The sequence below is a fragment of the Ranitomeya imitator genome, chromosome 7 (assembly GCF_032444005.1).
Source record: "Ranitomeya imitator isolate aRanImi1 chromosome 7, aRanImi1.pri, whole genome shotgun sequence".
In the NCBI taxonomy this organism is placed as follows: domain Eukaryota; kingdom Metazoa; phylum Chordata; class Amphibia; order Anura; family Dendrobatidae; genus Ranitomeya; species Ranitomeya imitator.
The window spans coordinates 88,594,109-88,614,256 of NC_091288.1; the positions used below are offsets into that span (position 1 = coordinate 88,594,109).

General features: G+C 42.2%; 1 protein-coding gene across 4 annotated transcripts in view; it reads left to right on the forward strand.

Moving 5' to 3' along the window:
• The window catches only part of ORC2 (origin recognition complex subunit 2), a 68,038-nt gene extending 48,796 nt beyond the window's left edge, over nucleotides 1-19,242 (forward strand). For 3 of the 4 annotated variants that reach the window (XM_069733611.1, XM_069733614.1, XM_069733615.1), the window contains exons 13-17: nucleotides 6,093-6,239; nucleotides 13,493-13,664; nucleotides 13,787-13,848; nucleotides 15,822-15,940; nucleotides 18,265-18,498. In XM_069733611.1, the coding sequence (XP_069589712.1) occupies nucleotides 6,093-6,239; nucleotides 13,493-13,664; nucleotides 13,787-13,848; nucleotides 15,822-15,940; nucleotides 18,265-18,351 (587 nt within the window). In that variant the 3' untranslated portion in view covers nucleotides 18,352-18,498. Of the gene's footprint in view, nucleotides 1-6,092; nucleotides 6,240-13,492; nucleotides 13,665-13,786; nucleotides 13,849-15,821; nucleotides 15,941-18,264 lie in introns of all 4 variants that reach the window. The other variant, XM_069733613.1, reaches the window with a different exon arrangement.
• The last annotated feature ends 906 nt before the right edge of the window (nucleotides 19,243-20,148 follow it).

Genomic DNA, 20,148 nt, shown 5'->3' on the forward strand with positions numbered 1-20,148 from the left:
CGCAAGATGGGTGAGTGATCTTTGTGAAAGTTCACTAGTATAATGGGGTCCCCTCTCCTCCGTTTATTTTAGGCAAGGAAAAGAACGGGGAAAACTAAACACAGAACCTGCCCACTGTGCGAGAAACCCTTACACCAGTCCTGGGATAAGAAGTTATGTGATTCCTGTATAGGACAAGTCCTCTGTGAGGAAACCCCAAACTTCGCCTCTGAATTACAATCTGTAATAAAATCAGAGGTAGAGACAGCGTTTAGATCCCTTAAAGGAGAAAGGGTTAAAGAGAGAACACCTATACCCTATTCCCACTCCGATTCCTCTAGTTCTGACATTGTGGACTCAGATAGACGGGATTCCTCCTCCTTTTTCTCAGATAACGAGAGCTGAGGTCGTCACTGCTTTCCTCTAGATGAGGTCGATGCACTTGTGAAAGCAGTAAGATCGACCATGGGGGTCCTAGATCCCCGGGCTGGCAAGTCAGTACAGGACATCATGTTTGGAGGATTAGGTCAAAAAAAGCGCAGTCGTTTCTCTTAATGAAAACATCCAAGCCTTAATTAAAAGGGAGTGGGAAAAGCCAGAGAGAAAAAACTCGTCTGTACCATCCCTTAAAAGGAAATATCCCTTCGAGGAAGAGGCTTCTACTTCTTTGGATAAGGCCCCTAAACTTGACGTAGCTGTAGCGAAGGCCTCAAAAAAATTTGCTTTGCCCTTTTGAGGACATGGGAATCCTGAAGGATCCCCTTGACAAGAGCGGATACCTTCCTCAAAGGGGCCTGGGAGTCGACAGGTGGATGCTTAAGGCCAGCAATAGCAGCCGCATGCACTTCTAGATCCCTAATAATTTGGATTGATAATTTAGAAGAACAACTAAGGGATGGTGTATCCAGAAATAAAGTAATAGAATCTATTCCTATGATTAGAGGGGCGGGCCGACTCATCAGCTGATTCTGTTAAACTCGCTTCTAAATCAGCAGCCCTATCAAATGCAGCTCGTACGACTTTATGGTGAAAAAGCTGGCCAGGCGACCTACAAACCAAACAGAAACTTTGCTCAATGAAGGAAAATTTGGGGAGACCCTGGATATTTTACAAAAAGCAGGAGACAAGAAAAAAGGGTTCTCCATCCTGCCCGCACCATTTGCTAAACGGCCCCTTCGGAATAGGAAATTTTTCCGGAGACGGCCACCAAGAGAGCAGAACAGATGGGATGATGGGAAAAGGAGAGAGAGGGGCTTCCTTTTCGGTAATTCCTCAAGAGATAAAATGACCTCTAAGTGACACCTCCCCCAGGGTGGTAGGGAGATTATCTCAATTCCTCCCGGTCTGGGATAAAATCTCAACCAGTGTCTGGTTATTGAATTTGATAAAATCGGGACTTCAAATAGACTGTACGTCCCTTCCTCCCCAAAATTATGTGGTCACTCCGCTAAAATCCTCACCTCAACAACAACAGGCATTAGAACAGGAGATTATGAAGCTCATAAACAAAACTGTCATCCAGGAAGTTCCCACAGGGGAAAAAGGAACAGGTTTTTATTCCCCGTTATTCCTAGTTCCAAAACCGGACGGATCCTTCCGCACGATAATAAACTTTTTTTTTTTTTTTTATCAATTAGTGTTTATTGAAGATTTCCAAAACAATACAGTGCAGTCAAACAGTAATAACAGTCACGATAATAAACTTGAGTAAGCTGAACAGTTATGTAAAGAACCAAAGGTTCAAAATGGAGTCAATAAATTTAACAATAAAAACCTGTTTCCGGACTGTTTCATGATGGTGTTGGATCTCAGCGACACGTATTATCACGTCCCCATCCACAAGAACTCCCAGAAATACCTCAGACTAGCAGTAGTCATGGGAGGTGAAGTAAGAGAATATCAATACAGAGCTCTTCCCTTTGGTAAATATGCGGGGTGCCACTGATATGCCAAATTAATTGCGGAAATGATGGCCCATCTAAGAGAAAAAGACATTTTGATTATTCCATACTTGGATGACTTTCTGATTATAAGCAATTCAGCCCAACACTGCCGTCAACAATGCGGCAGAGTGATAGAAACAGAGTTAGGGTGGCTTATAAATCTTCAGAAATCAAAACTAGAACCGACCAGAGTTCAAGAGTTTTTGGGCCTAACCCTGGCCTCAATAACACAGGAATGTCGCCTTCCAGACCAGAAAAAACAAAAAATATTAAATCTTGTCTCAAAAGCTCGCTCAAACCCTCGTATGACCCTAAGAAGGGCAATGTCATTGCTGGGGTCCCTTTCTGCCTGCCTCCCAGCAGTCTAGTGGGCACAACGCCACACGAGGAACCTGCAGTGGGACATTGTGAGGAATCAGAATACACTAAGGTGACGTCTAGAAGACCACATCACTCTAAATTCTATTCATTCCCTAGTTTGGTGGTTGGATCCCAACAACCTGTCAAAAGGGGTCCCTTGGATAATAGAGGTATCTCGAATTGTTACCACAGATGCGAGTTCCACGGGGTGGGGAGCTCACCTGGGCAACAGTGTCACTCAGGGAATGTGGAGAGGTCAGGAATACAAGGCTTCCTCAAACCAAAAAGAACTCTGGGCGGTGGGCGACGCTCTATTATTTTTCCTTCACACCCTACAGGGGCATCATGTCCGGGTGTTTTCAGACAATCTGGTAGTGGTATCCTACCTGAATCACCAGGGGAGGACCAGATCTCACGCCCTTATGAAGGCCTCTTCCGAAATATTCAGTTTAGCGGAGAAGAACTTCCTATCCCTTTCTGCACTTATATATAAGAGGAGTAGAAAATCAGAAAGCAAATTTATTAAGCCGTACCCATTTAAAACAGGCGGAATGGACTCTAAGCCAATGCATCTTCGATCAGATCACAAAGCTTTGGGGGTCCCTGTAATACACCTTCTTGACGATGTAAAAACAGGAAAGTAAAAGAATTATGTTCTCTAGACCCCAGGGGGGGCCCTCAGGCGCTGGATGCATTCACGATTCCCTGGACTCAGGGTCTCGCATATGCTTTTCCCCCTCCTATGCTTATTCCGGCAGTTCTTTGGAAAATCAGACAGGACAGGGCGAGACTCTCCTAATAGCCCCCTTCTGGCCCAAAAGGACCTGGTTTTCCTGGCTGAGAATGCCATCGGTCACCGATCCCTGGGTTCTTCCAGATCTTCCGGACCTCCTATCACAGAGACAGGTGCTCCACCCTCAGTCAGAGAGTCTCCACTTGACAGCATGGAACTTGAGAGATCACTGCTAAAAGGAAGGGGCTTTTCGGATAAATTAGTTTCCACACTGTTAAAAAGTAGGAAAACGGTAACCACTAAAATATATGGCAAAACTTGGAAAAAGTTTCTGTCCACCTCTGGGGTGAAATTACAAGATGGAGTCCAAATTTCTAAGGTGTTAGAATTTCTACAAAAAGGTTTAGACATGGGCCTCTCAGTAAGCACCTTTAAAGGTGCAAATAGCGGCCTTGGGGGCATTATACAGTGAAAACATGACTGCTAATCCATGGGTAACACGTTTTATCAAAGCTGCTATAAGATCGAAACCCATAAACTAAAAAAGACTACCAACTTGGGACTTAGAGCTGACAAGACTAGGTTTAACAGAACCCCCGTTTGAGCCTATAGATTCAATACCCGTTAAAACTTTATCACTTAAAACGGCCCTTCTCACAGCCTTAACATCTGCCCGTAGAATAAGTGATCTCCAGGCCCTATCTGTAAGGCCTCCCTTTACACAAATCCTGGATGATAGGGTTATCCTGAGAACAGACCCCGCTTATCTACCCAAGGTTGCGTCCAAATTTCACAGGTCCCAGGAGATAATCCTTCCTTCCTTCTGCCCAGACCCTAAAAATAAAAAAGAGGAAAAATTCCACACATTAGATGTGAGAAGGTGTCTAGCTCAATACTTAGAATCCACCCAGCGGCATAGGAAGGAAGGGTCTCTCTTTGTCTGTTTCCAGGGACCCAGGAAAGGACTCAAAGCCTCCAAGGGCACTATAGCTCGCTGGGTAACAGATGCTATAGCCTTGGCGTACTCGTCCACAGGAAACACCGTTCCCCGGGGGCTGAAAGAGCACTCTACAAGAACTATGGCGACCTCCTGGGCCGAAAGGTCGGAGGTATCAATAGACCAAATCTGTAAGGCGGCCACCTGGTCATCACCTTCAACCTTTTTTAGACACTACCGCTTAGATCTAGCCTCTTCATCTGACTTAACCTTCGGGAGAAGGGTTCTGCAGGCTGTGGTCCCTCCCTAAAGCAATAATCTCTGCAATTCTCTCTGGTAGTGATGTCATGGGAGACTGAGAAAAGCTTAGTTACTTACCGATAACGGTATTTCTCAGAGCCCATGACAGTGCTGTCATGGACTCTGAGAAATACCGTTATCGGTAAGTAACTATGCTTTTCTCCCTGCAAACGACGTTGCAGCATAAAGCTATGGCTTGTAATATGATTTCAGATGCTTGGAGTAACCAGCCCTTTTCATTGAGTAAATCCATAGTACTCAGTTGGGCAATGTCTCCTCTCCCGCTGGCTCGTGCACAAGTTCCACTGGTTGTTTTTATGGGACGGAACGCGAGGACGTCATGTTCTTGGGTCACCTGACAACTGAGGCCTGTGATTGGCTACAGCAGTCAGGTGATTAGAATAGAGTGCCATCAGTTGTGCACTTCACTTGACCCGCATTGTGTGCCTGTGTGATTAACTCTAGAGAGGTGCTGCGCTCTGACCACACTTGTAAATTAGTGTCGTTTCTTTATGCCGTTATACCCTTGTGTGATGTTTTGAAGACTTTCATTGCTGTCAGATGGAACAACACTTTCTTAATTTCTCAACATCTCTATGTACTGTAATCACTATGCATTTTAGACTTGATGTCACAATCAGTATAGTAAAGGAGTAATTTGTTCCCCTAAAGATTATGAACTGTATTTGAAGCATTTTGCTGCCGTCTGGCTGATCAGTGACTTTTCCATAATGACTGTTCATTTTCTGCTGCCATTAAAGCTGTTTACAAGAATTTGAGCTTAATGAGCTTATGATGAGCGAGGCGGCTCTGATAGATAGACTAGTGTGGTAGCAATGCTATTACTGTAATCACTGACGTCAAGCACGTGTACAGCCCTTCCACTATGTGGGCAAATGCCAGAATTTTATATAATTTATTTTGCAATCCTTATTTGTGAGCATCCTATGTTTGCTAAGAATGGCCTAAATGTGATCAGATTAAGTATCCATAAGCCATGCACTGTGTGTATCTCAATAGTCCAAGCAGTGGCACGGACAAACGTCTCTGCAGGGATTTTTTAGAACATCTTGCAGACTTTGAAGTTTCACAAAGCTGGCTGTCGGGGATGGCCAGACTTGCCATAGAGAAGACAGAGCTGGTTAGTTACCATCTCTGCCTTCCTGATCACTGTATGCACTGTGCTGAACAAGTGCTGCATATACAGATTAGGAAGCACTTACAGTGCTTCCTCCTCTGGACCCAGTGATAATGTCATCACAAAGTGCTTGCAGGGAGCAGGAATTGCTGTGTCAATACCCAGAGCAGCACTGTAGCTGAAGGCTGAACTTGCTCTGTAATTGGGACTTAAAAACTTTTAAAAAAAGACACCTATTTTTTTTTTTTCCATTTACTCTCCATATCATGAAAAAATACAAATATAAAAGTGACACGAAAGTAGGCCCTACATATTGTGAGTGTAAAAAAATAAATAACCAAACCAATAAAAAACCTCATGTATGGGGGAAAAAAATGGTCAAGAACTTGTGGAAGTGCTGTTTTAAACATCTGCCTCTGCAGGTAATTTGAAGCTCTACATCAGCAAAATAAAGTTTCAATAGCAATAAAGATGAATTCAGAAAGTGATCCACACAGAAATGTAATCTTAAAAAATTGAACAGGATGATTGAAGTTAGAGATACTTTAGCCTCTGTCCTGATATGGTCAGGTAGTTGTCCATCAGTGCACTCGGCACCATGTGATTTTTATGCTCTTCTGGATAATGACGCAGTTGCTGTTTGTGTATCGTTGATGACTTTTGTGGCTGATGAACAAGTCTATTCCATATTTTTTTTTTCAGAGCCATCTCTAGAGCTTTATCTTCTGATCCATAATCTGGACAGTCACATGTTAAGAGGAGACAAATGTCAGCAAGTACTTGGGCAACTGGCTTCAATTTCCAACATCCATGTCCTGGCCTCCATAGATCATATAAATGCCCCTTTAAGTAAGTGAGAAGTTACACCGTGTCCTGGTCAGACAGACTTATTGGGATACATCGTGACATGTAGCGGAATATGTTATTACAGCAGTAACAAACTTCAATTTGCTCTAGGAGATAATGGTGAATTGCATGTAAGAAATCATGTTGTGTTCTTGTATATCTATTATTTCATAGGGTCTCGGCAAGATTACTTTATTCGAAAGTACAGGAAATGCCTAGCAGTTACCAGTAAAAAGATGTGGTAAATACAGTGGCATGTCAAAGTTTGGGCACCACTCTTATCGTGAACAGTTAAGCAAGTTGAAGATGAAATTATCACCAAAAGGCCTTAAGTTGACACATTTGCTATGTGTTGTAGCCTAGGCCAAAAAAAAAATCAACATACATAGTCCACAGGACTTGTTTCCAAAATGCATCAGACTTGTGTAGATGTTCTTTTGCATACTTCTTAATTTTATGGTGAGGGCGCAGAATGTAAAATATGACATATATATATATATATATATATATATATATATATATATATATATATATATAATATGACACATTTTATAAAATATGACATAAATGTAAAATATGTCATATTTTATATATATATATATATATATATATATATATATATATATATATATATATATATATATATATATATATATATATAAAATATGACATATTTTACATTTATGTCATATTTTATAAAATGTGTCATATTATATATATATATATATATATATATATATATATATATATATATATATATATATATATATATATATGTCATATTTTACATTCTGCGCCCTCACCATAGAATTCAGAAGTATGCAAAAGAACATCTACACAAGTCTGATGCATTTTGGAAACAAGTCCTGTGGACCGGTGAGGTTAAAATAGAATTCTTTGGCCACAATGATTAAAAGGTACGTGTGGAGAAAAAAGGGCACAGAATTTCAGGAGAAAAAAACATCCTGCCAACCATTAAGCATTTTGGTTGATCAATCATGCTTTGGGTTTGTGTTGCAGCCAATGGCACGAGGAACATTTTATGGGTAGAAAGGGATTCAATGAAATTTCAAATATTTAGAATTGAGAGTCCTCAGTGGTTGATACCTTTTTAATTGCTAAATGAAAAGATGGTAAATTGCAAGCTTTCGAGACTACACAGGTCTCTTCATCAGGCAAAGACTAAAAGAAATTATGAAGAATCACATATTTATGCACAGCATAGCATAGAAAAAAAAATAAGAAAAAACCATGGATAAGACAGGTGACATGAAGCAGAATTACCATGAGTGATAAACCGTTATGTCCATAAATATTGGGCCAGTTCGTAGATAAGGAATGTTTTATTGTCCTCTGATTGGGGTCTGGTTCTGTTGTGATGACCCCTCATAGTCTGAGGGGCAAGTTCCTTAGTTGATGTAAAAAGACATGGAGCAGGAATGAATGTGTCGCATGGATTTATGTCTTTTTACATATATCTTTCCTGTAATGAAATTTTAACAAACTCTTGATGTAAATATAAGAGTCTATAAAAAAAAAAAGTTGAAGTTGAAAAGAGGATGGCTTCTACAAAGGGATAATGATACAAAACAAATGTCAAAATCCACAATAGGCTGCCTCAAAAGGTGCAAGACAAAGGTTTTATAATTAAAGTCAGTGAAAAAGCACAGGGGAGTGCTCAGGAAGCAGCCAAGGGAATGAGTAAATGACAAGTCTCACCGCAGCTCCAGGAGGATGGAGACAAATGGTCACAGGAGCGCTGGAAGGAGACCGACACAGTAGGGTTATTCCACAACGCGTTTCAACGGATAATCCATCTTCATCTAAACTCCCACCTGATGAAGACGGATTATCCGTTGAAACGCATTGTGGAATAACCCTACTCCTGTGTCTGAGTCTCTTTCCAGCGTACCTGTGACTGTTTATCTACAAAATCAAAGGTTTTAAAATGGCCCTCACAGTGCCCTGATCTGAACATCGTTGAAAATCCGTGGCTAGACCTCAATAGCAGTGCACGCAAGACGACCCAGGAACCTCGCAGAACTGAAAGAATGGATGAAAATCCCTCAAACAAGAATTGAAAGACTCATCTGGCTACAAAGTGTTTACAAGCTTTGATACATGCAAAAGGGGGCGCTAACAGATACTGACAATGCAGGGTGCCCACACTTTTGCATCAGCCTATTTTCCTTTTTATAATTTTTTTAAAATGTAAAAGAGGACAATGTTTTTTTTTAATCCAAAATGCAAAGGAAATGTTAACTGTAGTCCTTTTAGAGATAATTTCATCTTCAACTTGCTTAACTGTTCACAATAACAGTAATTTTGACCAGGGGTGCCCAAACTTTTACATGCCACTGTATATCAAGCTGGTGATTGAGTATCCAAGGTCCTGTCACTGTAAAGTGGCAACATAAACCTGGTTTCTAAAGGCCATAAGACGAGCACAATTCGGCATCTGTTACGACGGCAAGACCCCATCCCCCACAATTCCTCTGATCCAAAATTAGATGGCATAGAGATCTACAGAGTGAAGCCACAAGATACTTCTTTTTCTATTTATTGTATTCACAGATATCACATTCTCATGAAATTCCCAGTAAGGTTCCAGTAGTGTTGGAGGATAAAGCTTTCCCAAGGTTAACATTGGATCCACTTGCACTTTTTCTTAAAAATAGATAATTCATAAGTTGCCACAATGCACCAATAGTAGTTTGGCCTCATTCTTATCCTCTACGGCAGGGGTGTCAAACTGCATTCCTCGAGGGCTGCAAACAGGTAATGTTTTCAGGATTTCCTTGTACTGCACAGGTGATAATTTAATCACCTACACACATAATTATTACAGCACCTTGTGCAATGCTAAGGAAATCTTGAAAACATGCATGGTTTGCGGCCCTCGAGGAATGCAGTTTGACACCCCTGCTCTACGGTGATCAGATGCATTTTGAGGTTTCCTTTTCTTTCTGTTTGTTTTGCTATAAAATGTAATCTATGCAAAACCGTTTTTTTCTTGTCTGCATCATTGGTGAACAGAGATGATGATGATGTTGGGTGTAGCTGCGGTCACTAGGAGTCACACTGACAAAAATGTGCTAGCGCCTCCAACGAAAATCTATGGTAATACTCCACCATTAATTATCCTGCAGTAGTGATATCACCTGGCCGTTACAGCTTGGCTTACTAGATCGCTCTACAGTCTTCTTTCAGGGGAGATTTTTGTAGCCACCAAATCTGAATTTATTGGTGAAACCTCCCGTCAAGGAACTGTCATAACTAACCCATTTTGCATATTGTACTGCACAATGTCAGTGTTGTCAGGCTGGACAGTCTTATTATGGCACTGAAGGAACGTCTTCTTATTCAGAACCAGGACTCCAACTTAAGTTGGATTTTTCTTCTAGCTCCCCCATTGTTTCTCCAAATTCTTTCAACCTCTTCATGTTAAAGGTCTTGTCCACTACTTTCAGTTAACCCCCCAATGTATCCCCCCGGGGCCCCTAATGAATTTTATAAATACCTTCTGTTGTCGTTTTCGCCTGTGAGCGGTGCTATGGCGGCGGCTGAGTCTGGGTCACGTGACCCCCAGGCTGCAGCCACCGCAAACTTCCGCCGTCACATCAATTTCCAGACTCTGGAAATTGACGTGACGTCAGCAGCAGGCGTGACCCAACCTCCACAGACGGCAGTCACTCAAGAGTGACTGGGTTGTGGGTGGGGCTGGGGGCTGCCTGCAGGGCGGGTCTGTGCTGGGATCTGCGGGCGGGCGGTGCACCATGTGACATGCACCATGTAACATGCGACATGCACCATGCGGCAACAATCGACATGCACCATGCGGCAACATGCGACATGCACATTCAACATACGACATGCCACATACAGTACATACATACAGTGCATACATAGACATACAGTACATATAACATAGATTATATACTCACCATCACTTGTGTCACTTTGTTCCCCGAAGCCAGTGTCACCTGTAAAAAATTTAAAAATAAACAAACAATATACTCCCTGATCCGCAGATATCCAATTAAAACGAGCGTCCCACGACGATCTCCCGTGGAGAGCAGCAGCATCAGCTGATAAGACCGCTCTCCAGGGGCTCCAGGAATACAATGATGGAAGGTATACTTCTGTCTTTTTTTTTTTTTTTGCGGGGGTTCCCCTATTTTAATAGCCAGTAAAGGCTACGCAGACAGCTGCGGGCTGATATTCATAGCCTAGGAGGTGCCATGGGTATTGCCCCCGGCCGTCTGCTTTCCCCCTCTGGCGCAGAAAATTGCGCGGGAACCCATGCCTTTTTTTTTTTTTTTAAGTTTTTTCTTTTAACTAAAACATATTGTTCATTAACTCCTTCCTGCCAGCTGACGGAATAGTACGTTAGCTGGCAGTATCCGCCGCTTTGAGGAGTGCTCCAGGGGTGAGCCCACTTCAAAGCCACATGTCAGCTGTTTTCAATACAAAAAAAAATTTACATGATAGCTAAACGGCGTAGCGAGAAAAAAATCAAAAGCCAAAATTTGTTTTGGTCGCCGCGACATTGCATTAAAATGCAATAACGGGCGATCAAAACAATGTATCTGTAGAAAAGTGGTATCATTAAAAACGTCAGCTCGGCACAGAAAAAATTAGCCCTCACCTGACCCGATATCTCAGAAAATATAGATGCTACGGGTATTGGAAAATGGTGCAATTATTTTATTTATTTTTAGCAAAGTTTGGAATTTTTTTTCACCACTTAGATAAAAAAAATAACCTAGACGTGTTTGGTGTCTATGAACTTGTAATCACCCGGAGAATCATAATGGTAGGTCAGTTTTATGCTGTGTGCACACGTTGCAGATTTGGGTGCAGAATTTTTGGCACAAAATCTGCATCTCCTTGCAGAAAACGCAACTGCGTTTGTTATGCATTTTTTTCACGTTTTTTTGCGTGGTTTTGATGCGGGTTTTTTGTGCTGTTTTGATGCAGTTCTTGGTGCGGTTTTTGGTGCATTTATTGCGTGGTTCTGATGCGTTTTTGATGCAGTTTTTGGTGCGGTTTTGATGCAGTTTTTGGTGCGGTTTTCATGCGTTTTTGATGCAGTTTTTGCTGTGGTTTTGGTGCGGTTTTTTTTTTTTTTTTGTATGCGTTTTTGAAAGCTAAATAAAGATGTATTATTGAACAAAAAAAGATTTGTGATGTCATTATTGTCCAACCTCCTCTTTTACATTTGTCCAACCCACACTCAGTTACACACACACACAGACAGATGATAGATGAAATGGATAGACAGATCTACATATAGATAGATCTATAGATGCATACATCTATCTATTGATAGATGTATGGCTAGTGTAGGGTGTGTGTCCACTGTCCGGATTACATCCGAATTAGCTGCAGATTGGATGCTGCGTACTTGTAGTCCCATCGGATGATGCCTGCACACACACCCCAAAATACTCCCGCACACACCCGAACACTCCCGCACACACCCGAACACTCCCGCACACACCCGAACAGCCCCGCGCACACTTATGTATCCCATTTCCAAATGTCTCTTACCTGGCCTTACACACAATTATGGCAGATGCTGCTTTATTTTAAACAGCCTGTTTTTAGGTGAATAGTGTAAAACCGCTCCATCAAAACATTCCTCCTAGTAGAGGTTGCTCAAAAGAATCTCCTGTGCAGTAAAAAAGTGCAAAGCCTGTCTGGTTGCTATCGTGTTACCGGTCCACTCCTCTGCTCTTTACATACGGTATGTTCACAGAATGATGTGGTCAATCGATGCTCCACTGAATCAGTGTCTAAAAGAAAATTCCACACAACTCTTCATTTTCTGTTTTTTGAACCTACTTGATGCAATTTTTCCTTCGTCTGAGTCCTCGATCAAGATGAGCTATCAGCTGCCCCAAAACAGAGCTTTTCTGGCTGCAGCAAAAAAGGGTAGGACTTGTTTTCTTTGTTTTTTATCACATTTCAAGAGGAAGCAAAACATGCAACAATAAAAAGAATATAAAAAAAAGGGGAGAAGCCAGCGCTGCTTATGGTCAGAAAGCAATACATAAAGTGCACATGCACATATTAATTTCTAACTGTATTTCAAAATGGGACAAAACCACATTAAATGCAAATTGTACCTGAAGCTTTTCTGAAATACAGTTGGAAATTAATATGTGCATGTGCACTTTATGTATTGCATTCTGACCATAAGCAGCGCTGGATTCTCCCCTTTTTTTATATTCTTTTTGTTGTTGCATGTTTTGCTTCCTCTTGAAATGTGATCAAAACAAAGAAAATAAGTCCTACCCTTTTTGGTGCAGCCAGAAAAGCTCTGTTTTGGGGCAGCTGATAGCTCATATTCATCGAGGACTCAGATGAAAGAAAAATTGCATCAAGTAGGCTGCCAAAATGGTTCAAAAACCATAAGCAAGCGCTGGCTTCTCCCCTTTTTTAATTTAGCAAAAAGAATATGCTTTTCTTTAAGCCATGTCCTTTGTGGCACTCTTGACCTTCCAGGACTACCTCTTGCAAGTTCACCTTCCCCCACCACAGTCAGCACAGAGGGTGGGACAACAATTTTTTTCCCTATACCCCATCTTCCACTCAGTACCCCTAACTCTACCTCCAAGGCTTATGCCTTTAACTTGCTGTTCAGTTTCACATTTACTTTTCTCACACCGTTTCTCTTTATCGGCCATACACCCATTTTGGGGTTCCATGACGACTTCCATGACGACCATAGACCCTGCATACTGGTGAGTGGGAAAAGAGCCCCCTTTACAGATTATGGCCCACTCTTTCATTGGTAGGCTAAGTACTTTGTTCGAATGGCTTTTAAACGGTCCACTGATCAAATGACTTCACGCTGATAAAAATCCAAATTGTTCCACTGGGGGGGAAAATATTTGGATTTTTAGGCTCGGTGAAATCTTCATCCTGTCAGACATTTGGGAACACGACCCATCCAAGTTAGTTCATTTGTTATGAATGTTTTTCTCAAAGGTGATATTTATTTTTCCCATCAGCTTCTCATACGTTTTGTTATTTTTCCATAACTATCTATTCCCGTTTTATTCCAGTACAGTCTGCTGGAGGGTCTAACCGTTATGCTTTCTTGGTGTCCATCTACTGTCGTTTTACCCAAAGCCCTCATCATCATCATCATCATTGTCCTCTAATGAACATGACGGGAAAATTATTCTACAGATAACTAACAATTCAGTCATTAACTTTCAAATAATTGTTTTTTCCTTGGTCTCCAGTGTGGGACCAGTCAAAGCAAAGCCTCTATAACTGGCTCTGGTATGAAACGACAACTTATAGTCCCTACATAGAGGAGACATCCTATGAAAATTCATTGCTGGTGAAACGCTCTGGAGCACTGGCCCTCAGCTCTCTCACTCATGTCCTCCGCAGTCTCACACCTAATGCCAGGTACATAAAACCTCTTTCTTGCAGAAAGTACTTGTATGAAAGCATCTTTTCTACTGTTACATTACTTTACATTACTACAACCGAGACATAAGTTAATAAATCTAAAATATCTTGCTCCTTAGGGGTATTTTCCGTCTACTTGCAGAATATCAGATGTCCAACAAAGACAACCCTTCCTATACAGGTAAGGGAATGAAATATGGCAATTCTGTTATATTGTATGGGTTAAACATTTTTCGATCTTGATAGATTGGACCTTTATGGATGCAGCAGTACTAAATATGTCGGTATTTTTTTTATTTTTGGGGTGCTGAGAAAAAGGGGATGCATTAAAGTTCACAAAAAAAAATAAGACTCTTTTTTTTCAATCCCTTTTAGGGGATTTGAACCTGCAATTGCTCGCACAATGTATGGAAATACTTTGCAGTGTATGATGAAACTTAATAAAATCAGTTTGAGTTTCATAGGAGTATCAAAATGCAGGCACCAACCGGTCATGGAAAACCATGGACCCTGAACCAACAGAAGGCAGATGGGTGCCTTAATTAACGTATCATCCCCCTCCCCCTCTTTATTTGTGGGAAAACACCTTTAACTTTAATCAACAGATCTAGGAATAATAATAACTTCCACAGTTGGATGTGTTTATATAAAGTGTTCCTGTGCTGAGATTATCTTATAACTGTGCCCCTGCTGTGTACTGTGTAATGGCTGTGTCTGACCGTACAGGGACATGGTCTGATCATCAGTATCGCAAATTATTCTTTTTGTGAGGTAAAACATTTCCATGCCTGTTTTTAAAAAATGTTTTACCTCAAAGTAAGAATTGTTTGCGATCAGGTGCTGTCCTGTCTGTATACTCGTTTCTTTCCTCCCTTGCCCAGGAGCTGTGGTATGATCAGACCATGTCCCTGTACGGTCAGACACAGCCATTACACAGTACACAGCAGGGGCACAGTTATAAGATTATCTCAGCACAGGAACATTTCTTTTCTTTTAACACATCCAATTGTAGAAGTTATTATTATTCCAAAAGCTATTGATTAAAATTAACTTTGTTCATGGGACAACCCCTTTACATGCTGCTGTTTGACGGCTGTCACCAGCCATGAATGCAGCCGGCTCACACGCACCCTGCTGGGAAGTAGGACATAGGAGCTCGGCCTGGCAATACAGTTTCGTTCCATATAATTGACAAAGTGCTTTTGTCCCCTTGAAACAACTGATCTTCAGGATGCCAATGGTCCTGCCCCAACTAATCTAATTTTGAGGATAAGGATAAGTTGTAAAGTCCCATATAACCCCTTTAAAGTCTTAGGGTACCGTCACACTATACGATTTACCAACGATCACGACCAGCGATACGACCTGGCCGTGATCGTTGGTAAGTCGTAGTGTGGTCGCTGGAGAGCTGTCACACAGACAGCTCTCCAGCGACCAACGATGCCGAAGTCCCCGGGTAACCAGGGTAAACATCGGGTTACTAAGCGCAGGACCGCGCTTAGTAACCCAATGTTTACCCTGGTTACCAGCGTAAAAAACAAACAAACAGTACATACTTACATTCCGGTGTCCGTCAGGTCCCTTGCCGTCTGCTTCCCGCACTCACTGACTGCCGGCCGCAAAGTGAAAGCACAGCACAGCGGTGACGTCACCGCTGTGCTGTGCTTTCACTTTACGGCCGGCAGTCAGTGAGTGCGGGAAGCAGACGGCAAGGGACCTGACGGACACCGGAATGTAAGTATGTACTGTTTTTTGTTTTTTTTTTTACATTTACGCTGGTAACCAGGGTAAACATCGGGTTACTAAGCGCGGCCCTGATGTTTACCCTGGTTACAAGCGAACGCATCGCTGAATCGGTGTCACACACACCGATCCAGCGATGACAGCGGGAGATCCAGCGACGAAAGAATGTTCCAAACGATCTGCTACGACGTACGATTCTCAGCAGGGTCCCTGATCGCTGCTGCGTGTCAGACACAGCGACAAAAGTGCCACTGTGTGACGGTACCCTTAGTGAGAACTGACCTTTGACATTTTGGGGTTCACGGAGTTCTGCTTCCTTCATACTGAAAATCAAGTGTTTTTTTTTTTTTTTTTTTTTATAAATTATTGTATGATCTGAATCTTGAATTTTATTTTACATAATTTCTTTAGGTCTCTCCTTTCAAGATTTTTATCAGCAATGTCGTCAAGCCTTTCTTGTTAACAGCGATTTGACGCTAAGAGCTCAGCTGACTGAATTTAGAGACCACAAGCTGATCCGAACTAAAAAGGTAGATTTCATGGTACAGCCGAGCATTATGCAATGTGTTGTTTTACAGAACAATATCTTCATATATGTTAAATGATGCCGTGCTATGAAAAGGCAAATACCGTATTTTTCGGACTACAAAACGCACTTTTTCCCCCCCAAAAAAAGGGGGGGAAATGGGGGGTGCGTCTAATAGTCGCAATGCAGGCTTACCGTGGCGGCAGAGGTGGCGCAGTAAGCGGGGTCCCTTTCTCCGGTGAGGTGATGCAGCAGCCCGGTAAGCAGCAGAGCCGGGTGAATCCTGTTATCGGTGGTGGCAGCCATTTTCCTGAGGCCGCGCGTGCGCAGTTGGAGCGCTCTGCTTCCCGGGGCTTTAGGAAAATGGCCGCCGCGATCTCCATCTGCGCACGCGCGGCCTCCCGCGGCCATTTTCCTGAAGCCCCGGGAAGCAGAGCGCTTCATCTGCACACGCGCGGCCTCAGGAAGATGGCCGCCCCCACCAATAACAACAGGATTCACCCGGCTCTGCTGCTTACCGGGCTGCTGCATCACCTCACCGGAGAAAGGGACCCCGCTTACTGCGCCTCCTCTGCCGCCACACCTCTGCCACCTCAGGATTCAACCGGCTCTGCTGCTTACCGGGCTGCTGCATCACCATACCAGGGAAAGGGACCCCTCTCACGCCATACCTCTCACTGCGCCTCCTCATCCCAGCACCTCCTCATCCCAGCACCTCCCCACCTCTGCCGACACCATGCCTCCTGTGCCCATGCTCTGCCACCGCCAGCCCTCAGGTAAGATACTGTAAATTCGGACAATAAGACGGACCCCCATCTTATAAAAAATCTTTTTTTCTGCAATTTTCACCCCAAATTTGGGGTGCGCCTCATGGTCTGGTGCATCTTATAGTCCGAAAAATACGGTAATAAAAGTACTATACTCCAGGCTTCTGTGACTGAAATGGTAGTTAAAAGGCTAACAGTGGGGCATCTAAAAATATATTCATTAAGAGCTAGTTCACGTTACAATTATAGCTGCTGATTTAAGGTTTTTTTTTTTTTTTTTATGCTATTGAATTGAGAACTATCCTAAACAGCAAAGGAAACTTGACAGAGCAGAACTGTGGGAAGTCTAAATAAAACTCTCTAGGTTTATGCTTCCCAATCTGTAACTATATTAAGTGGAAACAGAGACATTGATTAATAGCAGAGCTGGAACAGAGAGAACAATATGCTATCAAAACTACAGCAAGAAGCCCAGTAAGTGAGCCAGCTTTAGAATCGGGTCTCTGCCCCTTCTTTAGGATGCTCTCACATGGGTCAGCATAAATATCTTTCCCGTAAAGTTGTTAAAGATCTAATGCAAAACTTTATATTAGGGTATGTGCACACGTCAGGATTTTTTACAGAAATTTCCTGACAAAAAACGGACATTTCTGCCAGAAATCCGCATGCGTTTTTTTTGTGTGTTTTTTCCCAATGCATTAAATAGTGGGAAAAACGCAAAAAATCCGCAAAATTAATGAACATGCTGCATTTTTTTTTTTTTTTACCGCGATGCGTTTTTTTCACGGAAAAAAAACGCATCATGTGCACAAAAATTGCAGAATGCATTCTAAATGATAGGATGCATATGTATGCGTTTTTTTGTGTTTTAATAGCTTTCAGCTGCTGTCTTGACTGCTTTGCTGTGTAGACTGGAACAGGGTCAGCACGTACCCAATGCATTTCCTGGTTTCTTTGTGCTGTAGTCCTATCTCCCTCTCAAAACTGTTATTCTATTGACGTTTTGAGAATGCAATGGAGAACTGCACCATGAGACCGGGAAGTGTACAGGGTATTTGCTGACTGTGTTCCAGTCTACACAGCAAAGCAAGAGACTGGGAAGTGTACTGGGTATTTGCTGACTGTGTTCCAGTCTACACAGCAAAGCAAGAGACTGGGAAGTGTACTGGGTATTTGCTGACCCTGTTCCAGTCTACACAGCAAAGCAAGAGACCGGGAAGTGTACAGGGTATTTGCTGACTGTGTTTCAGTCTACACAGCAAAGCAAGAGACCGGGAAGTGTACTGGGTATTTGCTGACCCTGTTCCAGTCTACACTGCGAAGTGGTCAAGACATCAGGTCTCATCTTGAAGTTAACAGTGATTTAAAATTCTGGAGAAGCCCTCTAGTATCTATGTGGCAATTAATGAAAAACAAGCAGGTGTGAAGGTGCACTTAAATGTTTGGCCGCACTATGATGCACCATGCGCCTGTACTCGGACTGAACTGTTAGTGTTTTTATGCCAGTTTACCTTTCCAAAAACCAGATTTGTACTAAAACCACTTACATTATCATTGACAGGGGCCGGATGGTGTGGAATATTTGCTCATCCCATTAGATTTTGGGACCATAACTGATTTTCTGGACATGGAAGACAAAGAAGGCTAACAAGTCACCATACAAGGGCAGGAACTGTGATGGATACTCAGAGGGCTAGACCTTCACCAGGAGAACGTGCCTTACAGATACATTGTCATTGTGGATATCTGGGTGCTACAATATTGAGCAGTCAGCTTTTACATCTTGAGATGTACATGAACATCACATTTTCTATTGGCTGCTGTGCGGCGATCACATTGATTATGAGCATGTTATAATGCAGTGGGTCAAAAACAATGTTAAATTAGCAAATAAAATGTGAAATCTAGCAGAAAAGTGGAGCACTTGCCCGTAGCCATCCAATCGCTACTTCAATATTTCAAGAGCCGTCTGGGAAATGAGAAATTAAAGGGACTCTGTCACCTGAATTTGGAGGGAACAATCTTCAGCCATAGGGGTGGGGTTTTCAGGTGTTTGATTCACCCTTTCCTTACCTGCTGGCTGCATGCTGGCTGCAATATTGGATTGAAGTTCATAGTACAAAGCCTGCGGAAGGCAAGATTGCCTTGTGCAGGCGTGTACTATGGAGGACAGAGAATGAACTTCAATCCAATATTGCAGCCAGCGGGTAAGGAAAGGGTGAATCAAACACCCGAAAACCCCGCCTCTATGGCTGAAAATTGTTCCCTCCAAATTCAGGTGACAGTGTCCCTTTAAGTCTGGTATTGGCTCTTGCTTCGCTTTTCATGGCATTCATTTTGATTAAGTGTAATTTTACATTCTATTACATGAAGTCTGCAAATACAATTGGTCATTTTTTGTGCATTGTTTCATGAAAATAGAAGAAAATAATGTTGGCTTATTTTTGCCTTTGATTACATTGTATATTAAATATTTTTACTATTGACGTATACTTAAAGAAACTTTCTAGTTTTAATAAACGTTCTAGAGTATCTATTGAAAGCTGCGGCCTTTCTTCTGAGGTTTTGTGCTGCGGCTCCACAGCTGTCACGTTAGATGGACACACCATGTCTTTGACCCTTACTTTTGCATTGACCGTCTCCCCTTGCACAGCAGGCCAGAGGAATTGTCCCAGAAATACTGCGCCACGATTCATCGTACAGTGCTGTGGCCATCTCGGGAGACGGTAGGTGAGCCCAGGAATCTGCAGCACGGAAACTTCATATAGAGGAACAAAAAATGTGTATGTTTTGTAACCAACATCAAGGGGAAAGTTGTGTGTGCAATTCATGAATAGGTAAAGAGGAAATGACATACACATTGGATATAAAAAGTCTACACACCCCTGTCACACTGTTACTACAAACCAGGTTTTTGTCATGTAAAAAAAAAAAACGCATAAAAAATCATTTCAGAACTTTTCCCACCTTTTAGTGTCACCATAATATGTACAAATCATTTGAAATACAAATTAAGCTTCGGCTCCTTCTCCCCCGGCCATGAATTTTATCTGGAGTTAATAAAGGAACTATTTGGAAGACTGGTGAGTGTCTTCGTTTTTCTCTTTTCAAGATTTTTGTGGATAATAGACTGCTGTTTCTGAAGAGCACCCGAAGTCCCATGTTATAACGGTATATAAGATTGACATCTAGCAATATGTGTTTATACACCTGAATGTGGTCTAGAAGAAATCTGATGGTCAGGGGCAGTGCCGCTCATTTTTTCCTTTTTGGACTGTATTTTATGTTTTCCCACATGCTTTTGGCAAACTGGTGAAGGTTTTGGCAAAATATTGCCCGACTTGGATGTTTTTCTTGCTGCACTACCCCACAGGCCACACATATGAAGAATGCAGGAGATTGTTGTCACTTGTAGTACACAACTAGTACTTGCCAGAAATTCCTG